General features: G+C 45.8%; 1 protein-coding gene across 1 annotated transcript; it reads left to right on the forward strand.

The window, feature by feature from the left end:
- Positions 1 to 524: 524 nt before the first annotated feature.
- On the forward strand, positions 525 to 20,205 carry LOC308640212 (ruvB-like 1; the record flags this gene model as incomplete). Its single annotated transcript, XM_081312194.1, has 4 exons — positions 525 to 632; positions 1,610 to 1,696; positions 6,865 to 6,997; positions 20,048 to 20,205. The coding sequence occupies 4 exons, from the start codon at positions 525 to 527 to the stop codon at positions 20,203 to 20,205; spliced, it is 486 nt and encodes a 161-aa protein (XP_081168320.1).
- Between the last annotated feature and the right edge of the window lie 4,344 nt (positions 20,206 to 24,549).

A 24,549-nucleotide genomic window follows, 5' to 3' on the forward strand; every position in this document is an offset into this window, starting at 1 on the left:
GCCTCAGAAAATTAGCAGGGCCCTAAGATATTTAGTGAGACCCTGTCTCTAAATAAAATACAAAAATGGGCTGGGGCTGTGCCTCAGTGATTTAGAGCCCCTTGTTTCAATCCCCTGTGCCAAACAAATACCCAAAAAAATGCTCCTGGGGGCACCCCATCCCCCCACCCTCCCTCAGCTCCTCAGCCAGGAAGCAAAACTCCAGGGCTCTGTCCTTCTGCGCTCACACCGGCAGAGCAAGCCAGAAACACTGTTGCCAGGGAAGCCAACCCAGTGACACAGCAGGAAGTGTGTGGGCGGAGCTCTACAGGCAGCTGTGTTGAGCGCACGCCTGAGCCAATGGAGAGTGGCGGTGTTCCAATATCCTCCAATGGGGCGCCGACAGAGGTGGGCTCTTGCCAGCTGCCCTACCAACAGCCACTTGGTAACCCCTGGGAAGGTGAAGGGTAGTGGCTCATGGTTCCGCATGGGTTGGGCTCCCAGCTGGCACCTTGAAGATCCAGGAGGTGGAGAGCACCATGTAGATGCCGTGCATTGTGCCACACAGCCATGGGCAGGGGTTGGGGCTCATGGAGAGTGCCCTGGCCAAGCAGGCGGCCGTGGGGCTCCTGGGCCAGAAGAACGCACGAGAGGGGCAGCGGGCTGGGCCAGGGGGGAACGGGGGGGGGGGCGGGGGGACCATCCAGGAGTTCGCCCAGACTCAGTGTCACTTTGGTGCCCGGACTTTACCAAGGGGCACTGCCCGCGGAGCCACACTGCGGCCTTTTTTTGTGTTTATTCCAAGACAGGGTCTGGCTGAGCTGCTGAGGCTGGCCTCCACCTTGCAGTCCTCCTGCCTCAGCCTCCAGGTGCCCTGGGATGATAGGCCTATGCCACCATGTCCTGACCAAGCATTCTTTTTTCCAGTCAGGTCTACTTTTGTTAAGTGGCAACTGTACCAAGTCCCAGCACTTACTGTATATTATTATTATTATTATTATTATTATTATTATTATTATTATTATTTTGCAGAAAATAATGGCCCATCCATTGGCCACCAAGTTTAGTAATGAGAGCTTAGGATTTGCACTCCACCACCTCTAAGCTGCTGGACCCTAGAGTCATGGCCAGTGGTCTCCCTGGAGGCTGAGCAGCTACAGAAACCTGCAATTTATATGAGCTGTTAACTGGCCTTGGAGCCTCCTATTAAGAGAAAGGGCCAAAGAAAAGCCTCTGGTTTATTGTCTATGTCTCTTTATTTGTGGTGGAGGATATCAGGAATTGAACTTGGGGAGTCCTCAACCCCGGAGCTCCTCCCCAGCCCTATTTTGCATTTTATTTAGAGACAGGGTCTCTCTGAGTTGCTCAGGGCCTCACTTTGGCTGAGGCTGGTTTTGAACTGACATCCTCCTGCCTCAGCCTCCCATACCTGGGATGACAGGTGTGGGCCACAGTGCCTAGCAGACTTTTCTCTCACACCTCCACTGTCAGGGCATCCACAGCAGTGCCTGGAGGGTGCTGGTGCCCAGGGTTAGTTGGACGAGTCTGTGAATCATTTGGAACAGGGACTTCATTTTTTTTCCTCACTGAAACACAGTAATAGTGACCATTTCTTCCCTCTGTGCTGCAGGCATGTGGCGACATAGTAGAGTTCATCAAAAGCAAGAAGATGGCAGGAAGAGCCATGCTGTGTGCGGGACCTCTGGGAACTGGAAAGGTCCTTGTGTTCTCTTTGATTTCTGCTGCCCAAGAGGACGAAACTCACGTCGTGACAAATGGAATATACATCTTAACTAGTCTTTGTTTAGTGACATGGGTCACATGTGTGTTTAAGAAAGGAATCTAATCTCAAACTCATATTTCTAGAATAAAAATCATCCTGGCTAGAGGGGGAGGAGAGTCCTCTGAGGGGTCTGGTTGCTGGGATGGTCCTTGAACTCTTTCAAGTCTTCTTTGCTTGGGAAATGCATCTCTTTTTCTTTTCTTTTCTTCTTTTTTTTTTAAACCAGTGATTGAACTCGGGGGCACTTAACCACTGAGCCACATCTCTTTTTTGTATTTTATTTAGAGCCAAGGTCTTGCTAAAGTTGCTAAGGGCTTTGCTAAGTTGCTGAGGCTGGCCTCCAACTCGTGATCCTCCTGCCTCAGCCTCCTGAGTGGTAGGATTATAGGTGTACACCACCGCACCCAGCTAAGAATCCCTTTCTGTTGCTCCAAGGCCTCCTAAAAATTTGTGATGGGCTGTGGCTGTGGCTCAGTGGTAGAGCGCTCGCCTCGCACATGCAGGACCCTGGATTTGATCCTCAGCACCACATAAAAATAAATAAGTGAAATAAAGGTATTGTGCCCAACTACAACTAAAATATAAATATTTAAAAATTAAAACAAAGATATTATGTCCATGAACAATTTAAAAAACATTAAAAAAATCTTCTGTGGCACATTATTGGAGGAGCAAAAATGAGTCAGCCAGTATTTTTTCGAAGGTGAACTTTGCCCACCACTATTTTGGCTATGCACATGATTGACAAATAACAAAAACACACTTTTGATCTTTAAGGGGCTTCTAGTGTTTTCCGTGCAGAGAAACAGACAGTCTCCTGATGGCACAAAATGGCTCAGTTGAGTGCTGAGCTTCAAACTGCTGACTGATTTTAAATGCTGGAATTGGGCAGAGGGTTTGATAATTCTTCTTCAGAGTCAGGCTTTCCAGGGGACAGAAGAGGACACACGGTGGAGCTTATTGGGATCTGCAAGGGAATCGGCCAGATCCTCAGGCTCCCCAGAGCTCCTGGTCTGGGCATGGCTTGTTCTCTGGAAGGGCCTCTTGGCACAGGAGAGTAGGAGCCTGCGCTGTTGTATGTAAAGAAGTGGGCTCTTACCAGGGGTCGTGGCCCCTGACTGTCATCTTATTGACTCTGGAGGCTGAGACAGGAGAATCACATGTTGGAGGCCAGCCTCAGCACTTTCACCAGGCTCTAAGTGACTTAATGCAACCCTGTTCAAAAATAGACACCATAAAGTTCTGGGCTGCATCTTGGTGGGTATTGATTGATGAGCTGGGAGGCCTGGGGCAGGCTCCTGACCTTTCAGAAGCAGAACCACAAGCAGCTATGAAATAAAATCTTGAATTCTAATTTTGAAGTTGTACATATGGAGTTGCCAGGGTGTGTTGTGTGGCGTCTGATGGTGGATGAAGAATTCCTGTGTCTGGGGGAGATTTTTGAGGCTGGAATGCCATACAGTGTGCACTTACAGGAACATTAGCTTGTCCAAGTCGTCTTCCATTTTTTTTGGGTGGGAGCTTACCAAGAATTGAACCTCAAGAATTTAACTCAGGAACTCTTGACCACTGAGCCCCATCCTCAGTACTTTTTGCATTTTATTTAGAGACAGGGTCTCACTTAGTTGCTTCGCTTTCACTGAGGCTGGCCTCTAACTTGTGATCCTCCTGCCTCAGCCTCCCAAGCTGCTGGGATGACATGCCTGCGCCACAGCACGAGCATGATAGCTGTTTCCTTCAGTGCAGTTTTTCTCTGTTATTTGGTACTTTTTGTCTTCAAAGTGTTGCTCTTAAGAAGTCTGATTTTCAGGGTTGGAACCTTTCTTTCTGGATGTTTTGGAGGTATTTTTGGATAGGACACCCTCCCCTGATTTCCCTTTCTTGATGTCCCCAGGGCTTTCTGAGTCTCACTGTTTAGTGTTGTTGGTGTAAACAGTCACTAGCTCTGAACCCCTGAGCTGTGGGCTGTTCCTGTTCTCTGTGTGCTCTTTCTGGAAGTCCAGCTAGGTGAGATTAACTCTGTAGTGATTTTCAACCTCTCCTGGTTTTGCCCCCCAAGTGATATTTGCCAGTATCTGGAGAGTCGTACCTTGTGGTTTTCAAAATCTGGTTGGAGGACTCCTGTTATCCAGTGTTAGAGGCCAGCAATGCTGCCAAGCAACCTGCACTGCAAGGTTGTCCCCAAAAAACAGAGGAAAGACTGAGAAATCCTTTTTTTTTTTTTTAGCTACCAGGGATCTAACCCAGGGGTGCTTAACCCCTGAGCCCCGTCCCCAGCACTTTTTGTATTTTATTTAGAGACAGGTTCTCGATGAGTTGCTCAGGGCCTTGCTAAGTTGCTGAGGCTGGCCTCCAAAGAGCCATCCTCCCACCTCAGCCTCCCAAGCTGCTGGAATGACAGATGTGACCCCCACTCCCAGCTCTCAATTTCTTAATCCATAAAATACAATTTAGCGGGCTGGAATTGTGGCTCAGCTTTAGAGCACTCGCCTAGCATGGGCGAGACCCGGTTTGATCCTAAGAACCACATAAAGATAAAGGCATTATGTTGTGTCCATATACACCTAAATCAGTTATATCACTTGAGTCACCTATATCAGTTCAATACTTATTGCTAAGGAGAGGGGTGCTTAACTTTATAATGGCTTGATTTTTGAGCATTTTTTAGATTTAAGTTCTTCCCCTAATTTGGGCCTGGAACAAAATTAAACTTGTTTTGAAGAAAAAAAATTAAAAATAAATATAAGTAATGCGACCCTGTTCAAAAATAAACACCATAAAGATCTGGGATGCATCTTTGTGGGTATTGATTTATCAGTTGGGAGGTCTGATAATATTAAAATATCAAAAAAATACAAGTTAAACTTTCAAGATGACAAGCTATGGAAATATCAGTGAGATTTATAGAGCTCCATAGGAAAGGGAAGGTATTTGTGCCTTTCTTAGATGAGTTTTTTTTAATAGTATCATATTTTTTTAGTTGTAGTTGGACACAATATGTTTGTTTTATTGATTTACTATTATGTGGCACTGAGGATGAAATACAGGGCCCCTTACATGCTAGGCGAGTGCTCCACCTCTGAGACCCAGCCCCGTCCCAGCCCCTTTCATGAGCTTTTAATTGAAGAAATCTGAACAGACATGGAGCCATTCTTACCCAAGTATTTATCCTATTTGGATGCAAGGGTAATGGTCACCCCTTCAGTATTAGGTGGATGGAGGAAGGGATGCTGTTCAGTGGGATGTGATCAGTCTTTCTACACTGGAAACTGAGAATGGGGAGTTGGAGGCTGTGAAAGAACAGGGAAGAGTCATTCTGGGTAGAAGGTGGACATGAAAACCAGGCATAGTGGCTCACACTGGTGAACAGCAATTCGGGAGTATGAGGCAGGAGGATCTCAGGGTGGAGTTCAGCCTCAGCAGCTCAGTGAGACCCTGCCTCTAAATAAAAATGTTGGGCCTGGGGCTCAGTGGTGGAGCAGCTGCCTGGCCCATACAAGGCTCTGGGTTCCATTCCCAGAACCAGAAAAATAAAACAGGTGTTCAGAGCCACCTGTGGCCTCCCCTGGGCCTTGTGGTGTTGGAATCGCATCCCACTGTGCTCCATTCTAGACATTTTCCCTTTGCTATTAGAACACATGCTTTGGGCTTGCTAACTCAGGTGACTAACCATTCGCGCAGCAAGGTAAGCATCATGACTTGCTCAAGCCCAAAGATGTGGTGCCCTGTCACTAAAAGAGGGCCACTGTGTCCAGATCAGGTTTCTCAAAAGAAGCCAAATAGCTGGATTTCTATATGAAAGATCCTAAGGTTCAAAAAATGGCAAGAGCTGGGCACAGTGGCACATGCCTTTAATCCCAGTGGCTTGCTTGGGAGGCTGAGGCAGGAGGATAGTGAGTTTGAGGCCAGCCTCAGCAAAAGCAAGGCCTTCAGCAACTCAGGGAGACCCTGTCGCTAAATAAAATACCCAATAGGGCTGGGAATGGGGCTCAGGGTTTGAGTGCCCCTGGGTTCAATCCCCCCACAAAAAAGCCAATTTTAAAGGCACATCTAAGACTACATGGTCCCAACCAAACCATCCTGCAGGCACCTTATTGGCTCCTTATAATCTAAACAGTATTTTAATTTGCCAGGTGAGGCCATCAGCATCAGTAATACTGTGTGCTCAAGACCACACTGGAAAACAGGGAGAAGATCAGAACTAGATCCAGCCTCTGCCCCACGGGCTAGTGGATTTTGCCTGACAGTGATCACTGATCATCCCCAGGTTGGCTGCTCAGAGGTTTCACCAAAGGGTATTGAAAAGAAAAATCTAAGAGGAGCCTTCCCTGGGCCATCTTTGAAGCAGTAGCTCCAGTTGACCTTGTCCCAGCAGCTTGGGAGGCTGAGGCAGGAGGAACAAAAGTTTGAGGCCAGCATCAGCAACTTAGTTAGGCCCTCAGCAACTCAGGAGGCTCTGTGTGGCCCACACACCTGGGGTCTGACCTCATTCTCATTTCAGAGATGAGGGAGGATGAAATGGCACTCAGAGGCCATGGCATTTCCCAGTCCTGGGCCCACTTAAGAGCATTTGCTTTCCATAACTTGTTATTTGATGAGATGTCTGTTCCATCTGGTTCTCTTTAGCATCTGCCAACTGAATTTAGGGTACTGAGCATCAATTTATAGTTGACCACAGGGCATGGTAAGGGGGAGCTTGTGCAGACCAACCCACCACTTCCAGATTTGGTCTCACATATTATCCAGTATTCACCGACTTTTTAACATAAAATGAAGGTAATGTAATAAATCCTTCCTGATTTGTTAGTGTTATTTATTTATTTGGTCCAAGGGATTGAACCCAGGTATGCTTAACCCCTGAGCTCCATCCCCAACCCTTTTATATTTCATTTAGAGACAAGGTCTCAATGAGTTGCTCAGGGCCTTGCTAAGTGGCTGAGGCTGGCCTCCACCTTGCCATCCTTCTGCCTCAGCCTCCTGAGTCTCAGGGATCACAAGTGTGCGACACCATGTTCAGCCTCTTGAATAAATTTTTTATAGATGGCTTTGAATTATGTTTTCAAGGCTATAAAATGAAAACCTTTACTTTCTTGCCTCTGTAGAAAGCCCTGGCCCTGGCAATTGCTCAAGAGCTTGGGAATAAGGTGACTTTCTGCCCCATGGTGGGGAGCAAAGTTTACTCCATGGAGATCAAGAACACAGAGGTGCTGATGGAGTACTTCCACAGGGCTATCCGTGAGTGTCACGTTGGAGTGACAGATGGCTGTTACTTCTCAGGTGCTTTGAATCCTTTCATCTTAAAAATGCTTCTGTGATGTGTTGATTGGACTGCTCATGTTCTTTTGGTGCTGTTGACAAGACAGGCAAGAGCAGCCAGCCTACCTTGGGAGGCTGAGGTAGAAGGATCACAAGTTGGAGGCTAGCCTCAGCAACTTAGTGAGGCCCTGAGCAACTCAGTGAGACTCTGTCTCTAAATAAAATATAGAAAGAGCTGGGGAAAGGGCTCAGTTGTCGAGGGCCCCTGGGTTCCATCCCTGGTACCCAAATAAATAATAAATAAATAAAAAGACTAAGAAGTCTACTTGGGGAGCTTTTGATTTAATGCTGAAGGAAAGAAATTGCAGTGGAAAGGTGTAGTGTTTGGAAGTGGGGAGATGTCATGGGACCCTGTTTCACCCCCCACAGCCATCTGATTTCCTGGTGGCTGGCAATCTGTCTTTCTGCGGTGCCTCTCTGTGGGACTGGCTCTGCCTTTTGATTTTCCCCAGCAGGTCCTTGTAAGCACTCAACTATGGGCTCTCTCTCTCTCTCTCTCTCTCTCTCTCTCTCTCTCTCTCTCTCTCTCTCTCTCTCTCTCTCTCTCCCTCTCTCTCTCACAACCATGGCCGCTGAGCCACCCCAGCCCCTATGTGTCACTTATGGTAAACTGAAGAGTTCTAATTCTGAACTGTGTCCAAAAGCTAAGCTTTGTGTCACATTGAACTTAGGCTTTTTATTTTTATTTTTTTTGGTACCAGGGATTTAACCCAGGGGCACTTCACCCCTGAGGCCCGTCCCCAGCCCTTTTTGTATTTTATTTTATTTATTTATTTTTTTGTAACAATTTTCTTTTTTTATTGTTGGTCATTCAAAACATTACATAGTTCTTAATATATCATATTTCACAGTTTGATTCAAGTGGGTTATGAACTCCCATTTTTACCCCGTATACAGATTGCTGTATCACATCAGTTACACTTCCATTGATTTACATATTGCCATTCTAGTGACTGATGTATTCTGCTGTCTATCCTATTCTCTACTATCCCCCTTCCCCTCCCATCCCTTCCCCTCCCCTCCCCTTTTCTCTCTCTACCCCGTCTACTGTAAATCATTTCTTCCACTTGTATTATTTTTCTCTTACCCCTCCTTTCCTCTTATATGTAATTTTGTATAACCCTAAGGATCACCTTCCATTTCCATGCGATTTCCCTTCTCACTCCCTTTCCCTCCCACCTCTCATCCCTGTTTAATGTTAATCTTCTCCTCAAGCTCTTTGTTCCTACCCTGTCCTTGGTTACTCCCCTTATATCAAAGCAGTCATTTGGCATTTGTTTTTTAAGGATTGGCTAGCTTCACTTAGCATAATCTGCTCTAATGCCATCCATTTCCCTCCAAATTCTATGATTTTGTCATTTTTTAAAGCAGAGTAATACTCCATGGTGTATAAATGCCACATTTTTTTTTTATCCATTCATCTATTGAAGGGCATCTGGGTTGATTCCACAGTCTAGCAATTGTGAATTGTGCTGCTATGAACATCGATGTGGCAGTATCCCTGTAGTGTGCTCTTTTAAGGTCTTCAGGAAATAGTCCGAGAAGGGCAATAGCTGGGTCAAATGGTGGTTCCATTCCCAGTTTTCCAAGAAATCTCCATACTGCTTTCCAAATTGGCTGCACCAATTTGCAGTCCCACCAACAATGAACAAGTGTACCCTTTTCCCCACATCCTCTCCAGCACTTGTTGTTGTTGGACTTCATAATGGCTGCCAATCTTATTGGAGTGAGATGGTATCTTAGGGTGGTTTTGATTTGAATTTCTCTGACTGCTAGCGATGGTGAGCATTTTTTCATGTACTTATTGATTGATTGTATGTCCTCCTCTGAGAAGTGTCTGTTCAGGTCCTTGGCCCATTTTTAGATTGGGTTATTTGTTATCTTATTGTCTAATTTTTTGAGTTCTTTGTATACTCTGAATATTAGGGCTCTATCTGAAGTGTGTGGAATAAAGATTTGTTCCCAGGATGTAGGCTCCCTGTTTATCTCTCTTATTGTTTCTTTTGCTGAGAAAAAAACTTTTTAGTTTGAGTAAGTCCCATTTGTTGATTCTAGTTGTTAACTCTTGCGCTATGGGTGTCCTATTGAGGAATTTGGAGCCCGACCCCACAGTATGTAGATCATAGCCAACTTTTTCTTCTATCAGATGCCATGTCTCTGATTTAATATCAAGCTCCTTGATCCATTTTGATTTAAGTTTTGTGCATGGCGAGAGAAAGGGATTCAGTTTCATTTTGATGCAAATGGATTTCCAGTTTTCCCAACACCATTTGTTGAAGATGCTATCCTTCCTCCATTGCATGCTTTTAGCCCCTTTATCAAATATAAGATAGTTGTAGTTTTGTGGATTGGTTACTGTGTCCTCTATTCTGTACCATTGGTCCACCCGCCTGTTTTGGTACCAGTACCATGCTGTTTTTGTTACTATTGCTCTGTAGTATAGTTTGAAGTCTGGTATCACTATACCGCCTGATTCACACTTCCTGCTTAGCATTGTTTTTGCTATTCTGGGTCTTTTATTATTCCATATGAATTTCATGATTGTTTTATCTATTTCTACAAGAAATGCTGTTGGGATTTTGATTGGCATACATTGAACTTATAGAGAACTTTTGGTAATATCGCAATTTTGATGATGTTAGTTCTGCCTATCCATGAACAGGGTATATTTTTCCATCTTCTGAGGTCTTCTTCTATATCCCTCTTTAGGGTTCTGTAGTTTTCATTGTATACATCTTTCACCTCTTTTGGTAGGTTGATTCCTAAGTATTTTATTTTTTGGGGGGATATTGTGAATGGAGTAGTTGTCCTCATTTCCTTTTCAGGGGATTTGTCGCTGATATACAGGAATGCATTTGATTTATGCGTGTTGATTTTATATCCTGCCACTTTGCTGAATTCATTTATTAGCTCTAATAGTTTCTTTGTAGACCCTTTTGGGTCTGTTAGGTATAGAATCATATCATCTGCAAATAGTGATAATTTAAGTTCTTCTTTTCCTATATTTATGCCTTTAATTTCTTTCATCTGTCTAATTGCTCTGGCCAGTGTTTCGAGGACTATGTTGAACAGAAGTGGTGAGAGAGGGCATCCCTGTCTTGTTCCAGATCTTAGAGGGAATGCCTTCAATTTTTCTCCATTCAGAATGATGCTGGCCTGTGGCTTATCATAGATTGCTTTTACAATATTGAGGTATGATCCTGTTCTCCCTATTTTTTCTAGTGTTTTGAACATAAAGGGATCCTGTACTTTGTCAAATGCTTTTTCTGCATCTATCGAGATGATCATATGGTTCTTATTTTTAAGTCTATTGATGTGGTGAATAACATTTATTGATTTCCGTATATTGAACCAGCCTTGCATCCCAGGGATGAATCCTACTTGATCATGGTGTATAATTTTTTTTTTTTAATTTTGTTTTTATTGGTTGTTCACAACATTACAAACCTCTTGACAAATCATATTTCATACATTAGAATCAAGTGGGTTATGAACTCCCATTTTTACCCCAAATACAGATTGCAGAATCACATCGGTTACACATCACATTTTTACATACTGCCATATTAGTGACTGTTTTATTCTGCTACCTTTCCTATCCTCTACTATCCTCCTCCCCTCCCCTCCCATCTTCTCTCTCTACCCCATCTACTGTAATTCATTTTCCTCCATGTTTGTTATCCCATTCCCCTCATAACCTCTTATATGTAATTTTGTATAACAATGAGGGTCTCCCTCCATTTCCATGTGATTTCCCTTTTTTTCTCCCTTTCCCTCCCGCCTCATGTCTCTGTTTAATGTTAATCTTTTCTTCCTGCTCTTCCTCCCTGTTCTGTTCTTAGTTGCTCTCATTATATCAAAGAAGACATTTGGTATTTGTTTTTTAGGGATTGGCTAGGTTCACTAAGCATAATCTGCTCTAGTGCCATCCATTTCCCTGCAAATTCCGTGATTTTGTCATTTTTTAGTGCTGCGTAATACTCCATGGTGTATAAATGCCACATTTTTTTTTTTATCCATTCATCTATTGAAGGGCATCTGGGTTGATTCCACAGTCTAGCAATTGTGAATTTTGCTGCCATGAACATCGATGTGGCAGTATCCCTGTAGTGTGCTCTTTTAAGGTCTTCAGGAAATAGTCCGAGAAGGGCAGTAGCTGGGTCAAATGGTGGTTCCATTCCCAGCTTTCCCAGGAATCTCCATACTGCTTTCCAAATTGGCCACACCCATTTGCAGTCCCACCAGCAGTGTACAAGAGTACCCTTTTCCCCACATCCTCACCAGCACTCATTGTTGTTTGACTTCATAATGGCTGCCAATCTTACTGGGGTGAGGTGGTATCTTAGGGTGGTTTTGATTTGCATTTCCTTGACTGCTAGAGATGGTGAGCATTTTTTCATGTACTTGTTGATTGATTGTATGTCCTCCTCTGTGAAGTGTTTGTTCATGTCCTTGACCCATTTGTTGATTGGGTTATTTGTTTTCTTATTGTCTAATTTTTTGAGTTCTTTGTATACTCTGGATATTAGGGCTCTATCTGAAGTGTGATGACTAAAAATTTGTTCCCATTATGCAGGCTCCCTATTTACCTCTCTTATTGTTTCTCTTGCTGAGAAAAACTTTTCAGTTTAAGAAAGTCCCATTTGTTGATTCTTGTTATTAACTCTTGTGCTATGGGTGTCCTATTAAGGAATTTTGTGCCCATCCCCACAATCTGTAGATTGGAGCCAAATTTTTCTTCTATCAGACGGAGAGTCTCTGATTTGATATCTAGCTTCTTGATCCACTTTGAGTTGACTTTTGTGCATGGCAAGAGGAGGGGATTCAGTTTCATTTTGTTGCATATGGATTTCCAGTTTTCCCAACACAATTTGTTGAAGATGCTATTCTTTCTCCATTGCATGTTTTTAGCTCCTTTATCAAATATAAGATAGTTGTAGCTTTGTGGATTAGTCTCTGTGTCCTCTATTCTGTACCATTGGTCCACCCGCCTGTTCTGGTACTAGTACCATGCTGTTTTTATTACTATTGCTCTGTAATATAGTTTGAAATCTGGTATCCCTATACCACCTTATTCACACTTCCTGCTTAGAATTGTTTTTGCTATTCTGGGTCTTTTATTTTTCCATATGAATTTCACGATTGCTTTATCTATTTCTACAAGAAATGCCATTGGGATTTTGATTGGCATTGCATTAAACCTATAGGAAACTTTTGATAATATTGCCATTTTGATGATGTTAGTTCTTCCTATCCATGAACAAGGTATATTTTTCCATCTTCTAAGATCCTCTTCTATTTCTTTCTTTAGGGTTCTGTAGTTTTCATTTTATAGGTCTTTCACCTCTTTTGGTAGGTTGATTCCCAAGTGTTTTATTTTATTTTTTTTTTTGAGGATATTGTGAATGGAGTGTTTTTCCTCATTTCCGTTTCAGAAGTTTTGTCGCTGATATACAGAAATGCCTTTGATTTATGTGTGTTGATTTTATATCCTGCCAATTTGCTGAATTCATTTATTAGTTCTAGTAGTTTTTTTGTAGACCCTTTTTGGTCTTCTAGGTATAGAATCATGTCATCTGCAAATAGTGATAATTTAAGTTCTTCTTTTCCTATTTTTATGCCTTTAATTTCTTTCGTCTGTCTAATTGCTCTGGCCAGTGTTTCGAGAACTATATTGAATAGAAGTGGTGATAGGGGGGCATCCCTGTCTTGTTCCAGATTTTAGAGGGAATGACTTCAATTTTTCTCCATTCAGAATGATGCTAGCCTGAGGCTTAGCATAGATAGCTTTTACAATGTCGAGGTAAGTTCCTGTTATCCCTAGTTTTTCTAATGTTTTGAACATAAAGGGATGCTGTACTTTGTCAAATGCTTTTTCTGTGTCTATCGAGATGATCATATGGTTCTCATCTTTAAGTCTATTGATGTGGTGAATAACATTTATTGATTTCCATATATTGAACCATCCTTGCATCCCAGGGATGAATCCTACTTGATCATGGTGCACAATTTTTTTGATGTGCCTTTGTATCCGATTCGCCAGAATTGTATTGAGGATTTTTGCATCTAGGTTCATTAGAGATATTGGTCTGTAGTTTTCTTTCTTTGAGGTGTCTCTGTCTGGTTTAGGCATCAGGGTGATGTTGGCCTCGTAGAATGTATTTGGAAGTTCTCCCTCTTTTTCTATTTCCTGAAATAGCTTGAAAAGTATTGGTGTTAGTTCCTCTTTAAAAGTTTTGTAAAACTCTGCTGTATACCCATCTGGTCCTGGACTTTTCTTAGTTGGTAGTCTTTTGATGGTTTCTTCTATTACCTCTATTGTTATTGGTCTGTTTAGGTTGTCTATATCTTCCTGACTCAATCTGGGAAGATCATATGACTTAAGAAATTTATTGATGCCTTCACTACCTTCTATTTTATTGGAGTATAAGGATTCAAAATAATTTCTGATTATCTTCTGTATTTCTGAAGTGTCTGTTGTGATATTGCCGTTTTCATCCCATATGCTAGTAATTTGGGTTCTCTCTCTTCTTCTCTTCGTTAGCATGGCTAAGGGTCTGTCGATTCTATTTATTTTTTCAAAGAACCAACTTTTAGTTTTGTCAATTTTTTCAATTGTTTCTTTTGTTTTGATTTCATTAATTTCAGCTCTGATTTTAATTATTTCTTGCCTTCTACTTCTTTTGCTGTTGTTTTGCTCTTCTTCTACTAGGATTTTGAGATGAAGTATGAGATCATTTATTTGTTGTTTTTTTTTTTTCTTTTTTTAAGGAATGAGCTCCAAGCAATGAATTTTCCTCTTAGAACTGCTTTCAATGTGTCCCATAGATTCCGATATGTTGTGTCTGTGTTTTCATTTAATTCTAAGAAGTTTTTAATTTCCTCCTTAATGTCTTCTATAACCCATTGATCATTCAGTAACCTATTGTTCATTCTCCAAGTGATTCATGATTTTTCCTTCCTTCTTTTATCGTTGATTTTCAGTTTCATTCCATTATGATGAGATAAGATGCATGGTATTATCTCTACTCCTTTATATTGTCTAAGAGTTGCCCTGTGACATAACATATGATCTATTTTTGAGAAGGATTCATGTGCTGCTGAGAAAAAAGTGTAACTACTTGATGTTGGGTGTTATATTGTATATATGTCAGTTAAGTCTAGGTTGTTAACTGTGTTATTGAGTTCTATAGTTTCCTTATTTAAGATCTGTCCAGTGGAGAGAGAGGTGTGTTGAAGTCTCCCATGATTATTGTATGGTGGTCTATTAGACTCTTGAACTTGAGAAGAGTTTGCTTAATGAACATAGCTGCACCATTGTTTGGGGCATATATATATTTATGATTGTTATGTCTTGTTGGTGTATGGTTCCCTTGAGCAGTATGCAGTGTCCCTCTTTATCCCTTTTGATTAACTTTGGCTTGAAATCTATTTTATTTGATATGAGTATGGACACTCCTGCTTGTTTCTGCAGTCCATATGAGTGGAATGAATTTTTCCCAACCTTTCACCTTCAGTCTATGTACATCTTTTCCTATCAAATGCGTCTCCTGTAGGCAGCATATTGTTGGGTCTTGTTTTGTGAGCCATTCCACTAGCCTGTGTCTCTTAATTGGTGAGTTTAAGCCATTAACATTTAGGGTTATTATTGAGATATGGTTTGTTCCTCCAGCCATATTTGTTTATTAATGTTACTAAACCTGATTTGTTTTCCTCTTTGATTACTTTCCCCCTTTACTGTCCTACCTCCCACTGTTGGTTTTCAATGTTATTTTCCATTTCCTCTTCCTGTAATGTTTTGCCAAGGATTTTTTGAAGAGATGGTTTTCTAGGTGCGAATTCTTTTAACTTTTGTTTATTGTGGAAGGTTTTAATTTCATCTTCCATCCTGAAGCTTAATTTCGCCAGATACACGAATCTGGGTTGGAACCCATTTTCTTTCAGTGTTTCAAATATGTTATTCCAGGATCTTCTAGCTTTCAGAGTCTGTGTTGAGAGATCAGCTGTTATCCTGATTGGTTTACCCCTAAATGTAATCTGCTTCCTTTCTCTTGTAGCTTTAAAATTCTCTCCTCATTCTGTATGTTGGGCATCTTCATTATAATGTGTCTAGGTGTGGATCTCTTATGATTTTGCACATTCGGCGTCCTGTAGGCTTCTAGGATTTGGGATTCTGTTTCATTCTTCAGGTCTGGGAAGTTTTCTCATATTATTTCATTGAATAGATTTCTCATTCCTTTGGTTTGGAGCTCTGTGCCTTCCTGTATCCCAATGACTCTTAAGTTTGGTCTTTTAATGTTATCCCATATTTCTTGGATATTCTGCTCATGGTTTCTTAGCAGACTTGCTGAGCTGTCTATGTTCTTTTCAAGTTGAAATACTTTGTCTTCATTGTGTGATGTTCTATCTTCTAAGTGTTCTTCTCTGCTGGTAGTATTTTCAATTGAGGTTTTAAGTTGGTTTATTGCTTCCTGCATTTCTAGGATTTCTATTTGTTTGTTTTTTATTACCTCTATCTCCCTGTGAAATTGATCTTTTACTTCCTGGATTCGTTTATGTAGTTCCTTGTCAAAGTGATCTTTCATTGTCTGATTTTGCTGTCTCATGTCTTCCTTGAGACTCCAGATCATCTGAAGCATGTATATCCTGAACTCTTTATCTGACATTCCCTCTGTTGCAGCTATTACCTCTTCTAAAGTTGAGTTGACCTGCATTGCTTGTGGTCCTTTCTTTCCTTGTCTTTTCATACTGCTCGTGTTTCTTTCTGCTTGGTGAAACTGTTGTGTTTTTGAAATTTTCCCCCTATTTATTTATATTGCTCTTGTATAGTTGGGAGATCTCCCTTGCAGGGCAGGTAGTGGCTGTGCTCCTCCTCTAATTAGGGTGATCTATCTACCATGCTGGTTGGTCGCAGGTCTGCCCACCCTGCAGGTGCGGGTGGCGGCTCTCCTCTGCCCCCACTCCAATTGTGGTGACGTAACTACCACGCCCTCGGGTCGTTGGTCCTGATCCGGATGTGGGCAGCAGCTCTGCTCCGCCTCTACTCCAATTGGTGTGACGTGTCTACCACGCTGGTCAGCCTCTAAGCCTGTTCCACCGGTGGGTCGCAGTTCTGCCTACCTTGCGGGCTCGGGCAGCAGATCTGCTCAGCCCCCACTCCCAGTGGGGGTACCTGACTGCCTCTCCAACGGGTCACTGGGCCTTTTCCGGACACGGGCGGCGGCTCTGCTCCACCCCCACTCCAAACTGTGTGACGTGACCGCCTCGGTGCTACTTGTCCACCACACTGGCAGGCTGCTGGGCCTGTCCTGCCAGTGGGTCGCTGGTCTGCCTACCTTGCAGGCTCAGACGGTGGCTCTGCACAGCCCCCACTCCAAATGGGGTGATTAGGCTACTGCGCCGTCGGGTTGCTGGTCCTGTTCCAGGCGAGGGCGGCTACTCTCCTTGGCCCCAGATGCAGTTGGGGTGTCGTGATACCGCACCGGCGGGTCACTTGGCCTGCTCTGGGCGCAGGTGGCAGCTCCACTCTGCCCCCCAGGCCCCCACAGCACCCAGGAGGACCCGGACCGAGAAGCAGTCCCTGCAGGTTCCCCAGCCCCAGGCCAAAGCAGCCCCGGGAGCCCGAGCCCGGCCGCTCCAAACTCTCCCAGCTCGGTGCACGCTCTGCTAGGAGCAGGCCCAAAGACGCAGTCCCCGCGGGCTCCCCAGCCCCAGGCAAAAACTGTTCCAGGAGTCAGAGCCCAGCTGCCCCTCAGTGCATGTTCCACTTGGAGCTGGCCTCAGCACGCAGTCCCCGCAGGTTCCCCAGCCCTGGGCCAAAGCAGCCTGGGGAACTAGAATCCGGCCGCTCAAAGCCCATCGCATGCCTTGCCAGGAGCGAGCCCCGAGGAGTATTCTCCTCAGGTTCTCCAGCCCCGAGCCTGAGCGATCTGTCTGTGAGACACAGGCAAATACCAGCCTGAAATCACCTGTCCCGTAGTTGAATGAGCTGAGATCAGTAGAAAACAGGGATGATTACATCAGCTCTCCAAGATGGTGGCTGCTGTCTTCCTCCGTGGTCCGACCGGTGTCGAGAACCGAACTGGACCGCTTCTCTCCTCTGTCTCAAAGCCGGAACTCAGCACTAAGCACGGCCATTGCACCACTGGCAGGAGCCCCCAGAATCTGCATCACTGTACTCCCGCTCCGGTACCTCGCCGCTACTCAGCGCGCAGCGCAGACCGCGGGGCGGTCCGCCGACGAGGCTCTGCCACCCTCCGTGTGGAGAAATCGCCCGTGACCGAGCCCCCGCAGCCGAACCCCGCGCGATGTAAATCCCTCCTCTAGATTCTGGAGCACCTCAATTTCACTGGAAATTCCCAACAAGGTAGTTTTCAGCCATTTCACCTCGTCTTTCTCCCGCACAGTGACGCGGCGCACTGGGGTGATGCACTCCCATCGCCGCCATCTTCCCTTCCTCCTTTTTTGTATTTTATTTAGAGACAGGGTCTCCCCAAATTGCCAAGGCTGGCCTCCAACTCTCAATCCTCCTGCCTCAGCCTCCTGAGGTGCTGGGATTATACGTGTGTACAACCACACCTAGGCTTTACATTTAAAATTTTTCTCTCTATTGTTTTTTCTTAATTTATCTTTTTCTTTTCCCTTTTCATTTCCTATTTTTCAGGGTCTCACTATGTTCCCCAGGCAGTCCTGGAACTCCTGGGTTCAAACCATCCTCTTGCCTCAGTATCCAGAGTAACTATGGCTAAAGATGTGTGCTATGGTGCCTGGCTTACTTTTCCTTATTTAAACATGTGCCAATGATTTTATTTATCTCAATAATTAAACATATGAACCATATTCCAACAGCTCAGGAGGCTGAGGCAGGAGGATAGCAAGTTGGAGGCCAGCCTCAGCAACTTAGCCAGACACTGAGCAACTCAGTGAGATGCTGTATCTAAATAAAATATAAAAGGGGCTGGGTATGGGGCTCAGGGGTTGAGGGCCCTGGAATTCCATTCCTGGTACCAAAAAGAACCAAAAACTGTGACCAATAAGATATCACAACCTTTCAAATACCTGAATATTATTATTTTTAAGAACTTAAATTTAAAAAAGGAAACACCATTTTTCTGGGCTGGGACAGGGGCTCAGTGGCAGAGCACCCACCTAGAATGTGTGGGGCCCTGGGTTCTATCCTCAGCACCACATAAAAATTAAAAAAAAGGTATTATGTCTATGTACAACTTAAAAAAATAATTAAAAAAAATTTCTGTGAGACAAAAACTTGATAAAATGGCCTTCACACAGATGCTTGTGTTTCAGTGGCTCAGCGGGAACTGAAATGTTTCAAAATTTGAATAAGTATTGGTCACCAGGCACATTTGATGGGAGTTGCCCTTGGGATGGGGGGGTGGGGACACAGCAGGGGCTTTTGATGGCAGCTGGTGAGGAGAAATTTCTAGATCCTGCCACAGAATGAAAGGGCAGGACGTGGCCTCCCCTCAGACAGGAGCCTTCTGTCCCTGCACTTTTGAATTCCTGCAAAGCTGCAGAGGGAGGGAGAGAAGGTCATCTGTCCCCATCTGTGCCACTCCTTTGATGTGATAAAGGTCCCTGTCAGGGACTTAGAAACCTGAGCCAGGAGATGAAACCTGTGTCCTTTGTGCTGACATGGCCAGAGACAGCATCTGCAGCCACTCTACTGGCCACCAGCTGGGCCCACTGTCTGCCAGGCCTTTCTTTGTCTACTTGTCACCATCGAGACAGTTCCAGAAAAATATGAATGGTTGAGAGACGGGGATGCCTTTCTTCCCCTCCTGGAGGAATTTCATGTCACTGTCCCCTGACAGTGAGTATGGGCAGGCATTCCATTTGGAGGAATTTCCTCTTTGCAGAATAGAAAAGGTTCTATTAAAAACATCAAAGTAGGCTTAATAGCCCAGAATTTTCCAAGATTGACACAGTTTTCTGATACCTTTATGTTGTCTGGCTAATTTCTTTCTTTTTTTTTTTTTTTTTTTGTAGCGGGGATTGAACCCAGGGCCCTCGAACCCTGAGCCCCATCCACAGCCCTATTTTGCATTTTATTTAGAGACGAAGTCTCCCTGAGTTGCTCAGGGCCTCAGTGTTGTGGAGGCTGGCCTCTAACCCATGATCCTCCAGCATCAGCCTCCAGAGCTGCTGGGTCTCGAGGTGTGCACAGCTGCTCTGGTCTTTGGGAAGTTTGTCTTGGTGTTCAGGAGCTGGGAATTTGGTCCATCAAACAAAGAATGTGGCTTCTCTTTGGGTGTCTTCCAAAAGCCCCATTTATAGGCTCTCAGGTGGACCGCAGGCAGAGGAGAGCTGGTCCTTAGCTTCCTGTCTTGATTGTCCTTGTCCTGGTTGAGTTTCTGGAGAAGAGAAGGCAAGGGATGGCTTGATAAGATAACATCCCCCTTGAACAGTGAGAAGTGGCCTGAGTGTCTGATCCTGTGGTCATGTGTCTCTGCCTTTGGGACATTTCCCTATCACCTCACAGGGAGCCTGATGGCCACCTGCCAGCAGAAGTCCTCTGTGGCCTTCCCATTTGTCAGGAGAGCAGTGACCCTCATCTCTTCCTTTTTTTTTTTGTTGAGGAGGGGCAAAGGGATTGAACCTGAGGCATCTAAACATGGAACCACCTCCCAGCCCTGTTTTGTATTTATTTGGAGACAGGGTCTCACTAAGTTGATCAGGGCCTCACTGAGTTGCTGAGACTGGCCTCCAGCTCGCCATCCTCCTTCCTCAGCTTCCCAAGCTGGGATGACAGGCGTGGGCCACAACTCCCTGTAATGTCGCTCTCCACCCATGGTGGTGTCTCCGCATTGTATATTGGAGGGTGACTTCTCAGTTCTTGTGCTTTTTGAGTTTGAGGTAAGATGGTTGTTGGTGGGGAGGAGATGGATGTGAAAAGAAGGATGGTTCCGCTTCTCACCATGTCCCCATCAGCCGTCCCTCCCAGGACTGCAGATAAAGAGGCTAAGGAGGTCTACGAGGGGGAGGTGACAAAGCTGATGCCATGTGAGACCAAGAACCCCATGGGCAGCTATGGCAAGGCCATCAGCCACGTGATCATAGGGCTCAAGACAGCCAAGGGCACCAAGCAGCTCAAGAGGAGTCCATCCTGAGCCCTGTCCTCAGCACTGTGGCACTGGGCAGGTAGTGTGACCTCTGTGTTCCTCTTTCCTTGGCCTCTGCACTGTTGATGCCATATGGGACACTCAAGATAACACTGTGTAGTATAAAGTGACACCTTGTAGAGGGCTTGGACATAGGTCCCTTCATGAGGTAGCTCTTCCTTCTCTCATTGCTCCTGGGAGTTGTGTGGTGAAGTCAAGAAATTGCTTCTGCCATCTCGTCCCCCACATGATGACCATTGGGCAGCCAGGCACAGTGGAGCATGCCTGTCATCCCAGCTGTTCAGGAGGCTGAGGCAGGAGGATCACATGATGGAGGCCAGCCTCATCAACTTAGTCAAGGCCCTGAGCAGCTCAGGGAGAGCCTGTCTCTAAATAAAATAAAAAATGGGGCTGGGGACAGGGCTCAGGTGTCTGTCACCCCTGGGTTCAATTCCCAATTCTGCCCCTTCACCTCCCCAAAAAGTCAAAGTGGACATATTTTTTTTTCTTTCTTTTCATTATGTTTTTACTCATCCACTGTTGTTATGATTGACTCACACTAGTTCTGTACCTGTCCCCTGTTGCCTGGCCAGGTCCCCAGGTGTAGGCTTGGGGAGGTATTTTACCTGTGGCTCCTCACAGCTGTGTGCCCGTGTGTGTAGGCACCGTGAATCTCATTTCCCCTGTTTTCTTGATCAAGGCCTCAGGCTCAGAAAGAGGCTCCACAGTCATTCTGCGTCCAGTGTTTGGGGCAGGATTACTGCAAGTCCTCTGGTGCTGGGTGTCCCCTGTAAGTCCTCTGAGCTCTCTGGAACTCAGTTTCTCACCTCTAGACCACTATCCATCCACCATAGAATCTCTCCATCTTTCCCCCTTTTAAAATTTGATGGTTCTTTGATTCTCTGAAGTGGTTTCTAAGTCACTGCTTTATGGAGATCATGAATATGTCACTTCTTCCAAGGGCTATTTCTCTGTTTCCTAACGGGGCCTTCGTCTCAGGAGCTTGGCTCCGCAAACCTCTCTCTCTCTCTCTTTAATTCCTCATCACATCCTGTCCACCCTGTGTTAATGAGGTTCTGAGAAGTTGGCCACTTCTCAGGGATGACACCTTTAACCAGTTCATCTGGAAAATCAACTGTATAAAGTGCCAGAGATGAAAAGAGAAAAACTGTCCTCTTCAATGTAGGAGAGAGGACACAGGAACACAGTGGAAACTTGAGCCATCCATTGGTCTGCTCCATCCAGCTTCTCTAAGAAAAGAGCCTAATGGAGAAGAGGAAAATCATCTTCCAAAACAAAGGTGGTACCCACCTCTGATCCCAGCAGCTCGGGAGGCTGAGGCAGGAGGATAGCGGGTTCAAAACCAGCCTCAGCCAAAGCGAGGCCCTAAGAAACTCAGTGAGACCCTGACTCTAAACAAAATGACATACAGGGCTGGGGATGGGACTTGGTGGTTGAGGGCCCCTGAGTCCAATCCATGGTAGCTCCAGCCCCCCCAAACCAAAGTCTTTCTGGGCAGTTTCCCACATGGATGAGATATTGGGACAGAAGGACCTCAGGTGCGTTGTGTGGAGTTGTGAAGTGTCTGAATTTGAAGGAGGCTTATGAATCCTGGCCTGGGGACTCCCCAGCCCTGACCTTGTTTGCACAGTGCCCCAAGGAGGCCAGAGAGGCTGGGCCCTGGTGAGCTCCTGGCAGCTCTGTTGGGGTGCAGTTGTGAACACAATCCACCCATTTTAAGTGTGTGTGGCCCGCAGGATTTTAATGCATAACATAGTTTACATCCCCCATCTTATTTCTAGAACATTGTCATGACCTTCCAAGGGACCTCATTCCCATGAATGGCCAACTGCTGTCCCTCCCCCTGGCCTGTGGCCACCACATACCTACTTTGTTTCTGGATTGACCTTTTAGGGGCCCTGTCCCATCAAGGGAGCCCTGCACTGTGTGTTAGTCCATGTCGTGTCCCCTGAGCCCCCGTTTGACTCTGGACTCTGTCTGAGAAAGAGCTCACATGTGTTTCCACAGGGTGGGCATCTGTAACAGCTGCTCTGACAGCTCAGCCTCAGGACCTGACTGCCAGCCAGGTCCCGAAGAGGTTGCTGTGCTTGCGTAGTGCACACCCCTGGGGAAGAGCAAGGCCCTGTCGAGCACCGTCACTCTGAGATGTGTGTGGTCATCCTCAGGGGCCAGAGGGCACTAGGATTTGCTTTTTTTTAAAGAGAGAGAGAGAAAGAGAGAGAGAGAGAGAGAGAGAGAGAGAGAGAGAGAGAGAGGATTTATATATATATATATATATATATATATATATATATATATATATATACACACACACACACACATATATTTAGTTTTCTGGGAACACAACATCTTTGTTTGTATGTGGTGCTGAGGATCAAACCCAGGCCACATGAATGCTAGGTGAGCACGCTACTGCTTCAGCCACATCCCCAGCCCCTAGGATTTGCTTTTCTTGTGGTCCTGGGGCTCAAACCCAGGGCCCTGGCCATAGAAAACTAGCGATCTGCAACTGAGCTGTGTCCCAGCCCCAGGGCCTAGCTCTGTGGTCTAGACTGGCCTCCACCTTGGTGATCCTCCTTCCTCAGCCTCCCGACCCAGACAGTTTGGGGGGATTCCAACTTATGTTTCCCCTTCTGAGCTGGACTCCTCTGTGGGTGCTTCTGCGTGCTGTCACATAGAGGAGGAGACCAAGGCCCAGAGAGCTGGAATCACAAGCCACGTCAAATGCAGCCTCAGGTGGCTAAGCAGGAAGCTCTGGTGTCCCTAAGCCAAGGACTGGAGCTGCAGTGGTGATCCTGGAGGGTGCCGTGGGGCATAGCCACGGACACATGTCCCCTCTAAGGGCAGCTGGGTCCCTGTGAGAATGCTCCTACCACTTTGCAACCCCTGAAGGCAAGGCAAGGAAGAGTAATGGTGACGTTCTCTTGTCCCCTGCAGGCAGACACGGTCACCCTGAGGTTCACCTCCTGGTGTGCTAAGCCCTCAGTCCAGGCTCTTGTGCCCTGGCACATACCTTCATACCCACCCACTCCTAGGGTCACTGGCTACCTCAGGTGTCTGTCTGTCTCTTGTGTTTAGTCCTGTGAACTGAACCCATAGTGCTTAAGCAGGGAGCCAGAAGCCTGTCCTTTTTATTTTGCTTTGTATTGTTTTGAGAGAGAGTCTCCCCTTGCTAAGTTTCTGAGGCTGGCCTCCAACTTGGCAATCCTCCTGCCTCAGCCTCCTGAGTCCCTGGAATGACAGGTGTGCACCGCTGTGCCTGGCCGCTCAGGTCTCTTATGGAAAGGAGCCTTCCCTCGGGGACAGAAGGAACTGTAACATGCATCATGGATGTCTGAGTCCCCCTTTGTCTGGTTTGGTTTGGTTTAAGCTGAACCCCAGCATTTTTGAAAGTCTGTAGGAGAAGTGAGTAAAGGCCAGGGACATCATCTACATGGAGGCCAACAGCGGGGCTGTGAAGGTATGCTCCCCAGGGACAGTGGCACGCAAATGTGTCTGCCAGAGGGAGACCTGGGTGACCAGGGCATCATTTTGCTCAGCAGGGATGGGTGGGGGAAAGTCAGCAGCTGTCCCTTTACCTAAGTCACCATGGTTTTTCTCTGTCTTCCTCTCCCAGTGACTTAAGCAGGAAGAGTGTGCAAAATCCAAACCCTGTGGGGGACAGGGACCAGACAGCCTTTATCCCTTCCCACTGCATCAGGCGGCATCTTCCATCTTCCTTTATCTCCCTGGTGTCCCTCCCTGAATACTGAGCCTGGGGACACTGCCAGGTGGCTCCTCCTGTATCTGCTGCTGTGTCCCATGGTGGCTGCACATCCCTGGTGCATGGATGAGCCTAAGGCCTCATGTCACCCATAAATCACCACCTAGAAGAGCCCGGGCCCCTGGCTCCAGTGAGTCCCCTGGATGCTCCTTAATCAGGAGTGAAAAGAAAGGGGAGAGAATCTTCCAGAAAGTTTCAGGTGTTGCCCGGGCGGGTGTGGGAGCCCAGCGTGGCACCAAGCTGCGGGGCGCAGACAGAGGGCACCATTGGGGGCCCTCGGTGGGCAGCGGGGACCTTTCTGTCACTGAGCTCTGTGTGGTCCCAGTGCCCCCTGGTCTGCTGGCAGAGGCAGGGCAGGTGCGACTCCTAGGCCACAGAGTTTGCCCTGGAGGCTGAGGAGGACATGGCCTGCCCAAGGGCAATATACAGAAGAAGGAGGAGGTCATCTAGGATGAGACGATGCATGACCAGGACGTGGCCCACGCCAGGCACCAGGGACAGGCCCTGCTGGTCCAGCGCATGCCCAAGGCCCTGGGAACCAGTTGTCAGGGCTGTGCTGTCCTCCTGGA

The sequence above is a fragment of the Spermophilus citellus genome, assembly GCF_964194105.1.
Source record: "Spermophilus citellus genome assembly, contig: SCAFFOLD_36, whole genome shotgun sequence".
Taxonomy (NCBI): domain Eukaryota; kingdom Metazoa; phylum Chordata; class Mammalia; order Rodentia; family Sciuridae; genus Spermophilus; species Spermophilus citellus.